Source organism: Cynara cardunculus (assembly GCF_001531365.2).
Source record: "Cynara cardunculus var. scolymus isolate 2C chromosome LG 15, CcrdV1, whole genome shotgun sequence".
Taxonomy (NCBI): domain Eukaryota; kingdom Viridiplantae; phylum Streptophyta; class Magnoliopsida; order Asterales; family Asteraceae; genus Cynara; species Cynara cardunculus.
In genome coordinates, this window is record NC_037542.1 from 13,919,476 (window position 1) to 13,931,978 (window position 12,503).

Below are 12,503 nucleotides of genomic sequence, written 5' to 3' on the forward strand. Positions count from 1 at the left end.
ATAACAATTAATTTATAATCATTTTAATTAATATATTATATTTTTTTTACCATATTGTTTGTATTAATCTATACTATATTATAAAACATTTGACAAAAATTTTTAAAAACCAGTTTTTATGTATGAAGTACTGTTTATTAATGTATATTACTTAAAATTCAAGATCACAAGTATGTAAGTATGTCTTATTAAAGTTCAATTTTTAAATTCGTGTAACTAACTGCAGATAAACATAAACAAATACAGAATAAACATTCATTTTAAATATAAAAAATTTAAAATATAGTTAAGATAATCGTTGAGTTATAACAGAATGTTTAATTATTATCTTTACAAAAAATTATATTATTAAACACAAAAAAGTTACTTTGTTATTAGATGTAAATTAAATTATAATAAAAATTGAATTAAAAAAATTACACCAAAAAACTAGAACTATTGAATAGTTAATTTAATATTAATATCGATTTTATTTTTTTTCAAAATTTTATGTTATTTTCAAATTTATATAAAAACTAAACAAAGAACTATTATAGTTGATTTGATACTAATATCGATTTTATTTTTTTCAAATTTTTATTCTATCTTCAAATTTATATAAAAATTGGACACTAAAATGAAGATTTATTTCGCTGCAACGTGCAAGTATCTTCAAATTAATATATTATATTACTAAAGATTTCTTTCAATTACATTTGAAGAGTATTATAATTAATTATTTTTTAAAATACATTTTATATTCTTATCAACTAATTTTATTAAATATAATTTATTAATCAACTATCAACTAGTTTATCAAATATAATTCTTATAAATTATTCATAAAAAAAAAAAAACCAAAAATGTGTTAAAAGAGGGAAAAAAAAAGTCGGGGTCTAGAAGCCATGCAACGCAGCCTGCGTATGTAGAAAAGGTAAAAAGAAATTAAAGTAAAATATTAATACCATAATCGAACCTTCTTCCCATCTCCTCCAATTTTGAATTGAATAAGTCTCATCATCTGTCATCTTAAAACCCTAATTCATCTCCAGATCCCTAAATGTATGATTTTCTTCTTCATCAAAATGCCCTCTGTATCTGTTAAATTCTACAGTCTTCTTCATAAATTCATCTTGAAGCGTCAGTTACAAACCCTCACTGAAACCCACACCAAAAGCCCCAATTATTTCGGTGTCGTATCACGCCCCGATGAATCCGTTGTTCCAGCTAACCCTAGTTTCTCCCAAGACGGTGTTGCTACCAAAGATATCCATATTGATCCTTTAACGTCTCTTTCCCTCCGGATCTTTCTCCCTGATTCCGTCCTTGCCGACTCCCGGGGTTTGAAACACGGGGATGGGGTTTATGGTGGTTATGCGCCGATTTTGCGGGATAATTTGCGTAAATTGCCGGTGATTGTGCAGTTTCATGGAGGTGGGTTTGTGACTGGGAGTAGTGATTCGTTGGGGAACGATTTGTTTTGTCGGAGGATTGCGAAGGCGTGTGATGCGATTGTGGTGGCGGTAGGGTATAGGCTTGCACCGGAGAGTAAGTATCCGGCGGCGTTTGACGATGGTGTGGAGGCGTTGAATTGGTTAGCGAAGCAGGCGAATTTGGCCGAGTGTAGGATTTCCGGTGGCGTTGACTTGAGGAGGGGGCAGATTGTTGATGGTTTTGGTTCTTCTATGATCGAGCCTTGGATCGCCGCTCATGCTGATCTTTCGAGGTATACACTTTTCAAGAATTTGCATTCTTTAATTTTCTGATATGATTCTGTTCTAAATTCTAATAACTGTTCCATTTCTTTGCCAAATAAGTACAGTGATCACGATTTTTTCATTGGCATTCCTCAACACAAAAATTTATCGATCACAACCATAAAAAATTGAAATGGGAGGACAAAAGGAAAGAACAATTTGTGTTGGGTAATTGGATGACAATTTGTATGATGTAATTGTTATGGCAATTAGAAATTATAGGTATTTTGGTGATAAAACTATTTCTTAAGATGTGCAAACGCTAAAACCATAGGCACACACACACACACACACACATATAGAGAGAGGAAGGGGAGCGTGGGGGAAGTTCTCTTAGAAACCCAAAATTGATTAGGAATCTAGTAACCGCCCACAATGTGCCATGTGTCCCTCTTCAGGATGAATATTCAGGAATAACACATTCATGATATGATGAATATGTCATGCAACGCATTGTGCGCGGTTCCTAAGGGAATCTGCCCCTATATATATTGATCATTTTATCTATTGTATGGCCGTTAACTATCACAATAAAGGCAGTGAGGCACACTGAAATATGCATGAAACATTCCATATGGGGCATGATGCAAAGAGGACCATTTTCTAAGTCACCTTCATGTTTTTACTTCTTGCACCACTTAAACCTCCCCCAAGGTTATGGGAACTGTTAAGTTAAATGCTGCTTTAATTCATCTTAGAAGCATGAACTAGGAAGATTAACCTGTAGACGTTTGATTAGTTGACTTGGAGCCAACTAATTGATTTAGACTTCTAAAACATATGGAATTGGTTCTGGACCCAGATTCTAGTGTAAGACTTGTGGTTTAGTTGGTTCACAGGCTCTTACATTTATCAAATATGTAGAACAAGACTTGTGGCTTAAGTTCATCGACCATTACTTTCGAGGCATCCCCAAAGTTTTCAGGATTGATATTTGAAGGAAATGGAAAAAGAAGACCGTATTTACATGGTTCAACAAATTGCTTACATCAGCAGGGGTAGCTAGGATTTTATTATGTGATCCTTGAATTCTAATCTATGTTTAATCAAATAATGATATATATATATATATATATATATATATAGTGGGAGGTTCAAATAAGAAGACTGAATATCGTGTGAGAAGGTAAGAAGAGAATGATCATATGTGTATCAATGGAAAAATCCATTTGAAGATGGTATAATCTCGGTTTACATATGCATCTTCAAATAACTTTTTTCCAGTGATTCACATATGAACCATGCCTTCTTTTCTTCTCACAATATTTAGCTTTCTTATTTGACCCAGCCCCTATATACAGGGTGGATCATGCGAGAAGCCGGTCAAGTGATGAGAATGCAAGAAGTAATATCAACCACACACCTCATTAAATCATTGATTTAAATAGAACTGTTGAATATTAAATAAAGAAGGGTATAGATGTCATTTTATAATGGGGGCTTATCTCTAATTGTGATTAATTCCCAAATAAACCGGGATTTTTATCCTAATTTCCAAACAAATGATTGGAATGGAATCTTATGGCATCTTTGCTTCATGCTCCATGAGATTAATTGAGTTTCTTGGCATCGACAATTTTCTAGTGTTGCTTCCATCGGCGTTTTTGTACATTTGAAATTGTGATATTATCACATATGATATTCGATGATCTTATCACATGCTATTGATCTTGTCAAATATGATCATTGGTATTGGATTAATATGTTTTACCATCATTTTATCATATGTGGTATGTACAAAATTCAAAGAGTGGATCATATGTGATATACAATAGATCATATGTTATACATAGCGTATCACATATGATTCAAACTGTGGATCTAAAAAATTGTGAAAAAAATCAGCATAAAAAAATGATGGAAATAGATAATTGGTTAATTATGGATATCACATGTGTTATTTGATGAAAATTGTGAGAAAAATATTATCAAAAGTGGATCTAAAAAGAGTGAAAAAGTTCATATAAAACGTGATAAAAATCATGAATTAGTTCAAATCCAACAATAAATAAATCTAGGATATAATGATATTTTTAAAGGATTCAAATAGTTTTTTCTGTTCCAATTCTACCCTCAACATAATCTTCGACCTCACGGGAAATGGTAATTATCCTAATTTCTAAAAATATTTTTCCTATTTCCTATTTATGTTTTCTATGATTTATGTAGTTTAAATTGCTTCTCGCCTTCTTGTGAGTTGACTGCCTTCTTGTTTGATCCTGTCCCTATATATGCATATATTCTATTTTCGAACTCCAGAAATTGTTAATATGTTCAATTGAATAGAACCAGCTTGATCTCATGTGATGTTCATACCTTCTGATAGCATAGTACCTGTAGTTCTACAAGGTTCCTTGGTCGCCTTTGTGGGGTTATTTTAGATAGGGTTTATCACTGGCTTGCATGTTTAACCTGTTTATGGCCATTAACAGATGTGTCCTCCTTGGCGTAAGTTCTGGTTCAAATATTGCAAATTACGTGACACAAAGGGCAGTGGAAGCTGGGAACCTCTTGGACCCTGTAAGAGTAGTCGCACAGGTCCTTATGTACCCATTCGTCATTGGAAGCACTCCCACAAAATCCGAAATCATGTTGGCTAACTCTTACCTTTATGACCGAACCATGGCCATACTAGCTTGGAAACTTCTTTTACCAGATGATCAATTCAATCTAGACCATCCAGCAGCCAACCCTCTGTTGTCTGCTACAAAAGTCCCTCTAAAACACATGCCTCCTACACTCACGATAGTAGCCGAACACGATTGGATGCGTGACCGCGCCATTGCATACTCGCAGGAGCTTCGGAAAGTTAATGTAGATGCCCCGGTTTACGATTACAAAGACGCTGTACATGAATTTGCAACCTTTGAGATGTTTCTGAAGACACCAAAAGCTCAGGCGTGTGCAGAAGATATCGCGATATGGGTAAAGAAGTATATATCACTCAGAGGCCTCGAGTTCTCCTACTAAAAATGGATTAAATTGGAAATTTTAAGAGTTGCAGACCTAAATTTTGAGTTAATCGAAGCACGACAGAGCACAATAGAGGTTCTCGCATTCGTTCTGCTGGTCTCATGGATGTGGAAAGTTTCTTCAAAGGTACATAAGCGATAAACATATTTGATTGGTGACATTATATTATCGAGTTAAATAAGTTTCGGCCATTATACCATAAAATTTACTTATTACGGGCAAAGAGTTGATGAACGTAATAGTGAAGAGGTCGGAATTTGTTTTACTCGATAGTACGAGAGGGAAACAAATATGTTTCGGTGTAGATAACATCACCCACAAGTAATGAGTGGCACATTTGGACCAAGTTGTGAAACAGATTTTATTGATTCTTTTGTTTTTCCTTATTGTTAATAGTTAGTATACATGTAAAATCCATCTTATTTTTGTACTCCTTAAGAACTGCATATTCTTGGCCATTTGTTCATTGTGAATCTGGTGTTTTATTTTTAGATCGAGTCCATTTGTTTGTTTAATTCTGCATTTTCCGTATTCGTTACGGTCGACCAGGCTATACCCAGGAGGCTTTGCTTTCGGCAAACTAGCATCGGACCCGATAAGAGCATCGGAAATGGAGTGACTTGTAAGAACCTGCTTTTTTGTACTGTCACATCGTTGCCAACTCAACAAATTAAGAACTTTTTATAGGTTTCAGTGACCAAAGGGCCATTGGTTCAGCCGTACTTGGTAACCCCTCCGTAATGGAGGTCACCGATGATTAGAAGCGTATATGAGTTTAATTTTTTATACATAAAAATGTTATTTGCTTAAAAGAAAGAGAACTGATGTCATTAGTACATATAAAGCTACGTATATGGGACCATAAAAGTGAGAAGCCAAGATATCCTGTTCTAGTTTGAACTCAAAATCATGATCTCTAATGTGATGATGATCACACGTTAAAGGACTTTTTCAGGATCGATGATCTTCATCAATCCTCAAAAGCGAGCAATTCATTCATCATGTTGATATGCGTCTCATTTTTTCTGGTTGTGGTTTTACTTTTAATCAAGTCGAAAAATTACGAAATTTGCTTAAATCTGACAAGAATTTTTGGAATCCGAGTGTAGTAGTTAATAAAGTCGACTCATTGTGGTGAACATTAAATTGTAACAAATTGAATTTACATATCTCTAAGAGATGATAATTATGAGATTATGTTTACATTTTGTTCAAGGGTGACGAGAATGTCAAAAAATTTAAGTGAGACAGTGAAATGTTATCTAACCACTTGGTCTAGGGGGATTAGGCAAGCACTTACCGGTGAGAGAAATTACTCTCAATTATCTTATCATGTAACATTTTCGGCAATCAAAATGGATTGTTGGTAAACGTTTTAAATCCGGTAAACCTTTTTCCTTTTTTACCAGTGTAACTATCAGTCCTTGTTATGTCTCTTACTGGAAAGATTCTTGGTCTTTGTCATTCTCAATGTGTAAGATAAGTGATACCGTTGAACACTTATCGGATAACTAATTCTATGTTAATTTTTATTCCTTTTGAACAACCAAATAAAACATCATTTTTGACCTAGTCAACAATTGTTTAACATGATTGTTTGAACTTGATTTCAAAGGTCAAAAGTGTTAGGAGGTCCCAGGTTCAAATCCAAGAAGGAATAAAAAACTTCTTGTGGCCACGGAGGTTCAAATGCGGTGACTCCGGCTACGTGCAAAGCAGGTGACCATTCTGGGATTAGTTGGTTCGCATAGCAAGTTGTATATCCAAGTTAATAATAAAAATGTTTAAATCTTATGTGTATTTTCGAGTTTTTAAAGAAAGTAGGGGAGAAAAATCTAGTATCCTCGAGTTCTTTTTAGAACAAAAAAAAAAGAAAAATAATATTAATTTTCCTCCAAAATATAAGAAATTAAGAAAATAAATAATAACCAATTAAAAATATTTATAAAATTACCATTTTAACCATTAATTACAATCATCAGTAAAATAAATAGAAAATATATTTATAAATTTTACATCTTTCTTTTTGTTTCTCTTCGTTTTATCACTAAATCCTCAATGCTGGAATTTAATTTTTTAAATAATACTGATTTTTTTTATTTACTTTATCATTTGTTAAAAGATACTTTAGATATTAAATCAATAAAAAAAACATTTCCATTAAACCATACAATTTAAATCACATAAAGCATCATTTATTTTCTTTTTCCATGAAACGAGTAAATTGATTTCATTCGGTTAAAAGTTAGATCGTTCTTTTTCTTAGGTAATCATAGGTATTTGGACCATTTGATCTGTGCCGACTACTTATGTGGGTGACAACGAATGGTCCGGAATCATTACAAATAAATCATCATGGTCGCACATGTTATGACAATGTCTGGATTCGAATCTGGAAAAAATAAGATTTTCTCTGCATCCCCTGGTTTTTAATCATTGCGTCATAACCCAAATGGTTGAATAAGTGGTCGTTTACCAAACACTTATCTAGTAAGCGCTTACCGAATAACTTGACTTTCTGAATGAACATGAAAAGAACCAATATCTTATCCGGTTAAAATGATAGCAAAGACTGAGAGTTTACCAGTAAGTAAAAAAGTGACAACTCTTACGTAATCCTTATCGGATAAATTATTATATATTATGTCATTTTGATGGACTAAAATATTACTTTTTAAAAATTATCTTTTTAACATTTTCACTTGAAGACATTTGTCGACAAGCTTCCCGCAATAAATTCAATCACAAAGTAACTTTAATAGCAATGCGTTTGCGACGCACGTGAAATACCTTATCCCCCTTTTTAGATCTTATTGGTTTTTTTAACGGCTACTTGGTGAACTACTTTTTAATTAAAAATAAAATATTTCTCTTTTGTAATTAATTTTTTTTAAATAAAATCCAATATATTTAAAATTAAAAAAAATATTAATAACTTAAGCTTTTCTTTCAATGAGATTAACTGAACTCATTTTTAATATCCTTTTCGTCTTAAAATAAATGTTATAAATAAAAAAGACATAAATCGTACTTCTTCAACAACAAAAAAAGGAAAAAAGGATAATAATTACAAAAAATTATATAATTGTTATATTTTTTTAGTTAATTAAATGACAATTTTACATCCAACAATAGAGATATTTCTTCATTTCATAATTAAAAATAGAATTAAAAATTAGACAATTTTAAAAATTAATATTTATTTTAACATGAAAATAATATAAAATTTTCAAGGCAGAAAATAATCTTCACGTACCTTAATTCAAAGGCAAGGGCCTTTTGGGGGCCCGGATCCCTACAATTTTTTATCTTTTAGGTAGATAAAACTTAATTCACTATGCTAAAGATTTATTTTTTCACTTCTCTTTTAGTACGACCACTACTACCTTAATTGGAAGTCTTGCATTATGTTTTCAAAGTTCCATTATCTTTGGGTCTTGATTTGATGCTACAAATCATAAATAACATTATAATTAAACCAGATAAATTCATAAATAATACCAAAAATGGCCCGACTCGCATCTCAAATTCCACAATTAATCAAGCTTGAAGTAAGTATTGTAAACATAATCAACATTATAAAACCAAACCAAACAAATCCAATATATCTCATTCAAAGGTATGGCTTGAAAAGGATAGAATGTATGAAACATGCGTACTTCAATGAGTAAAGAGGCTATTTATGTGAAAACCATCGGTTTGCATAATGAACACTATATATCATGTAAAATGACAGTGATGGCAAATATGTCATTTACCTTTTGAGATACATGCAAAATGACAAGTTTTACTTTCTTCGTTTCATTGAAACAAAAAGTCATCTTTTTTTTTTTTTTTTTTTGTAAGATCAACAATTTAGTAGCAAAATTTAGATTTGAATTATGGGCTTGATTTTCAGATTGATTATCTATTTTACTAAAGAGCTGTTTGACCTTGTGGTATCCGGATTACTGGTAGAGTCCAATCTTTTGGGAGGTCTAAGAGTAAAGGATCATCGAAGGTTGAAATAGGGGCGGATCTAGCCCTTAAGGACCGGGGGAAAGGCCTCAGTCAAAGACCAAAAACGTTTGTTGACTAGCTTAAATTTTCTATTTTTACTCTCATCTTACATGGTTTCCCCCAGTCCCATATGGTCATATGCTTGCCTCCCTCCCTCAAGTCCCATCCAATGTGCCCCCACCCCATTAATTTCCTGGATCCGTCACTGGGTTGAAAGTACACATCAATATTTTCATAAATAAATATTATATACTGTAATTTTTTTTAATATAATTTGTAATTATCAAAGCTTAACTAAATATTTAGTTGGATGATGAAATATATATAGACATAATTGAGAGCAAGTTTGACGTATCATGGATTTTGATGAAGTTGAATTTTGAGTAACTGTAAATAAACATTATTTTATATGTTATATGAATATATTGTTTGTTTCACACATATCAATATCAATTTTTTTTTCCAAAGCTCTTATTCAATTCAACATTTTTGTTTTTTAAACATCAACATTTTTAGGGTAAATTTGGTACGTTGAACAAGGTGGGACATGACATGACATAATACATTTGTCCATGTTTGGCGTGTCTTTATATGGAACAGAGTGAAACTAGGTGGAACAGATGTGGAACACTCGTGTCCCTCCTAACCCCCCTAGAACTAAGTGGAACAAGGAAGCATTTGACCAATATACCCCTAATATTACAAAACCTAAACACACCGATCCGCCTCCACCCTCTCTACTCGACTCCTCTACCCGTCTCCTTCATCAAATTTCAAAATTTTAAAAATAGAATACTAAGTATAAGGAAAATATGAGAAAATAAAAATCATAGAGAATGGGACCATCTAAACACATGAAGGTGGGGGCATTATGCATTTGCTTTTAGCAAACTCTGTAAAAAAAGGTTAAAGAGAGAGAGGGTTTGGTCCAAAGTGACAAAGAAAAAGATTTTGTGTTATCAAAAAGCAAAAGCAACATTAAAGCAAAAGTGTAGATAAGATTTAAATGGTGTACCTTTTGTTTTTTGCTTTAAAATTATGCCTTTTTCCTGGGTAACCCCTACCCTGCTCCAAACATTAAATCAACAATACTCAGGTTAGGCTTTTTCTGTAAAGCTTGGAAATGAGTAATTTCAGAGTATTGTCTAACCATCAATGCATAAAGTACAAGTATTATAACAAAAATGATTATAGATAGGCCCACTAAAATCCTATAATTCAAATATAGAATTTGTAGATAAACCAAATCAAACCAAATGAACATGGTGAATCTCATGCGAAGTAGCTTTCGGAAAGGATAAGATACATGGAGGTCTAATCCAACGAGTAGAGGAGTTGTTTTTTGGAGACCCTCAAACTGAAAAAAGGCTTTGAGAAAACTATTTTGCGACTAGGAAAGGTTATGAAAGTTTAATAAAAGCTTCTGTTTTGTTAACCATGCGTGTTTGGGCGAGCTTACACGCACCTTGATTGATCCCAGGGGACTTGGAGAACAGCGAGGAAAATCCCCAATGACATTGTAGGACTCGAATCGAGAAGAGAATCCCTTAAGGTCCAAGTCTTATTATTAGTTGAGTTAACCTCATAAGGTTAATTTGACAAAAGCTTAAGAGAGAGAAAGAACGAGGTAAAAGAGATAAAGAAAAATATAAGAGAGAAGTTAGAAATGCAAGTTAGTATGGTCAAAGAAACAATAACAAGGTAATAATAGTAGCAATAGACTCTAAACCTCCCTCAGTCTATGGCGTTGATACTTAGCTAACCATACAATTTGTGGGTTATTATTGTCTCACAAGATGAATGTCATGCTACAGCTATAATGATATATGTTTTTGGTTTAAAAGGTGATGCATTGGATCTGGTTAATTTGGTACCGAAAGTTTTCACATGTCAATTACAGATAAAAACATGCATCTTGTGGAAGTTTTTACATGTCAATTACAGATAAAAGCATGCATCTTATGGAAGTTATGAAAAAACAGATAAATATCATGTTACATTGACTTGTATCTTATATTCAATGTTGTTGCATTGGATTCGACTCATTTAACAAAAACATATGCACACATATCCATCATATATAGTAAACCATGTACCAATGGTTTAACAATTGCCTTGTTTTGAGCAAATTCAACATCATCAAGAATACGTGCACATATACCAATCATTGATAGATGAACCAATCAAATCAAATGGGGAAGGAAACACAATAGATTGTCATATTTCTTAAAGAAACTAGAATTTTATGTGCTACTTTTTCTTGAGTAAAACAAATAAGCCAAGAAAATATGCATCATTCAGCCAACAAGATACTACACAAGTCAAGAGGGTTTGGTTAAAACTTAAAAAGGGAAAAGATGAAAACCAAAAAGTAGAAATTTGACATTTTGGAATTTATGGAACCCAAAAAAGGCCCTGGCCCCAAGTTTACGATTAGAATTTTGAAAAAAACACGGTTAGCATTATTTAGTTAGTATTTTCATAGTGGAGTCGAAGCCTTTTTTTCAAATGGTAATATTTGACTATAAAAAAAATCTATAGATATGTATTACGATATTATTATAGATTTATTGGTTGTTGTTTTTTTCCCCGCATAGATGAAACCAGCGTTGAAGTCTTGTTTTTTTTTTTGATTAACATGGATATCCGACCCGCTATGCGAACCGACTAATTTTCAAGGTGACCATCCATTTTACGGGTAACCCAGAGTCACCGTATTTGAACCTCTGTGATCACAAAGGGATTTTTACAATTAATATCTATTCTTTTTTTTAAATAAATTCTGAAGATTTCTGAAATTTTATATTCGTTCTCATCTGCTTTAAGACCATTTAAAACCAACTTTTTATAAAAAAAATTCTCCAGAACTATTTTCTCATTTTTTTAATTAATGTTGGAGATAGTCTAGAAGAAAGAACAACTTATATGCATGTTGAAATTGGTCAAAGATAACACGTTGAAATCCACCAACTCCCATTTATTTTGCATCAATGTTTTTATCATTTTTTTCATCAATCATCATGCATGTTACTAAACTTGTAAGAATTAGAATAAAAAAATATATTAGTAAAGTGAGAGTTTATATATTAATTATTGGACTTGTGATTATGTTTTGACCAGTTTATTTTTGTGAGACCTGTAAAACCATATTTTTACACTTGAAACTTCACAGTAAAACATTGTGAATGTAATTTTAACAGTGTTGTTGCTATGAAGGTTCAGAGTTTCTTTACCTTCACAATGTTTCGCTGTGAAGTTTCAAGTCTAAAAATGTGATCTCACGAGTCTCACGAAAACAAGTTGGTATCAAGTGAACCTTATCCTATATAGGGTTGGATTCATGTGAGACCAATGGTTTTTCGTGAGAATCGTAAGACCAATTTATATTCATTGATCAACTTTATAAGCTAATGATCTAATGGTCTAAAGTTGCACGGTGACAATTTTGTGATTATTGAAAAGTCTCGTGGCAATTTTGTGATTATGAATATTCAGATTGTAAATCTAATCCAATGGTTGAGAATTGGTCTTACGGGTCTCACGAAAAACCCTTGATCTCACATGATCCCAAGTCTATATATATATATATATATATATGTATATATATGTATATATATATGTATATATATATATATATAGAGGAGTGATCATATGAAAACCGCCCTCATTTGTGTAAACCGTGCAAACCACCTTCATTTGTCGATTTCATTGTTTAATCTTATGAAATTTTTTCATGAAATTGTTTAATCTTGTGAAATTGTTTCATATAATACTTTTTTGATGAAGTTGTTTCAT

At 32.3% G+C, this 12,503-nt stretch overlaps 1 protein-coding gene across 1 annotated transcript; it reads left to right on the forward strand.

The window, feature by feature from the left end:
* The first annotated feature begins 996 nt into the window (after positions 1–996).
* LOC112527174 (probable carboxylesterase 16) lies at positions 997–5,197 on the forward strand. The gene is made up of 2 exons (XM_025137635.1): positions 997–1,705; positions 4,169–5,197. Exons 1-2 carry the CDS (start codon positions 1,044–1,046, stop codon positions 4,704–4,706), a joined length of 1,200 nt encoding a protein of 399 aa, XP_024993403.1. The 5' UTR covers positions 997–1,043; the 3' UTR covers positions 4,707–5,197.
* Positions 5,198–12,503: the final 7,306 nt, after the last annotated feature.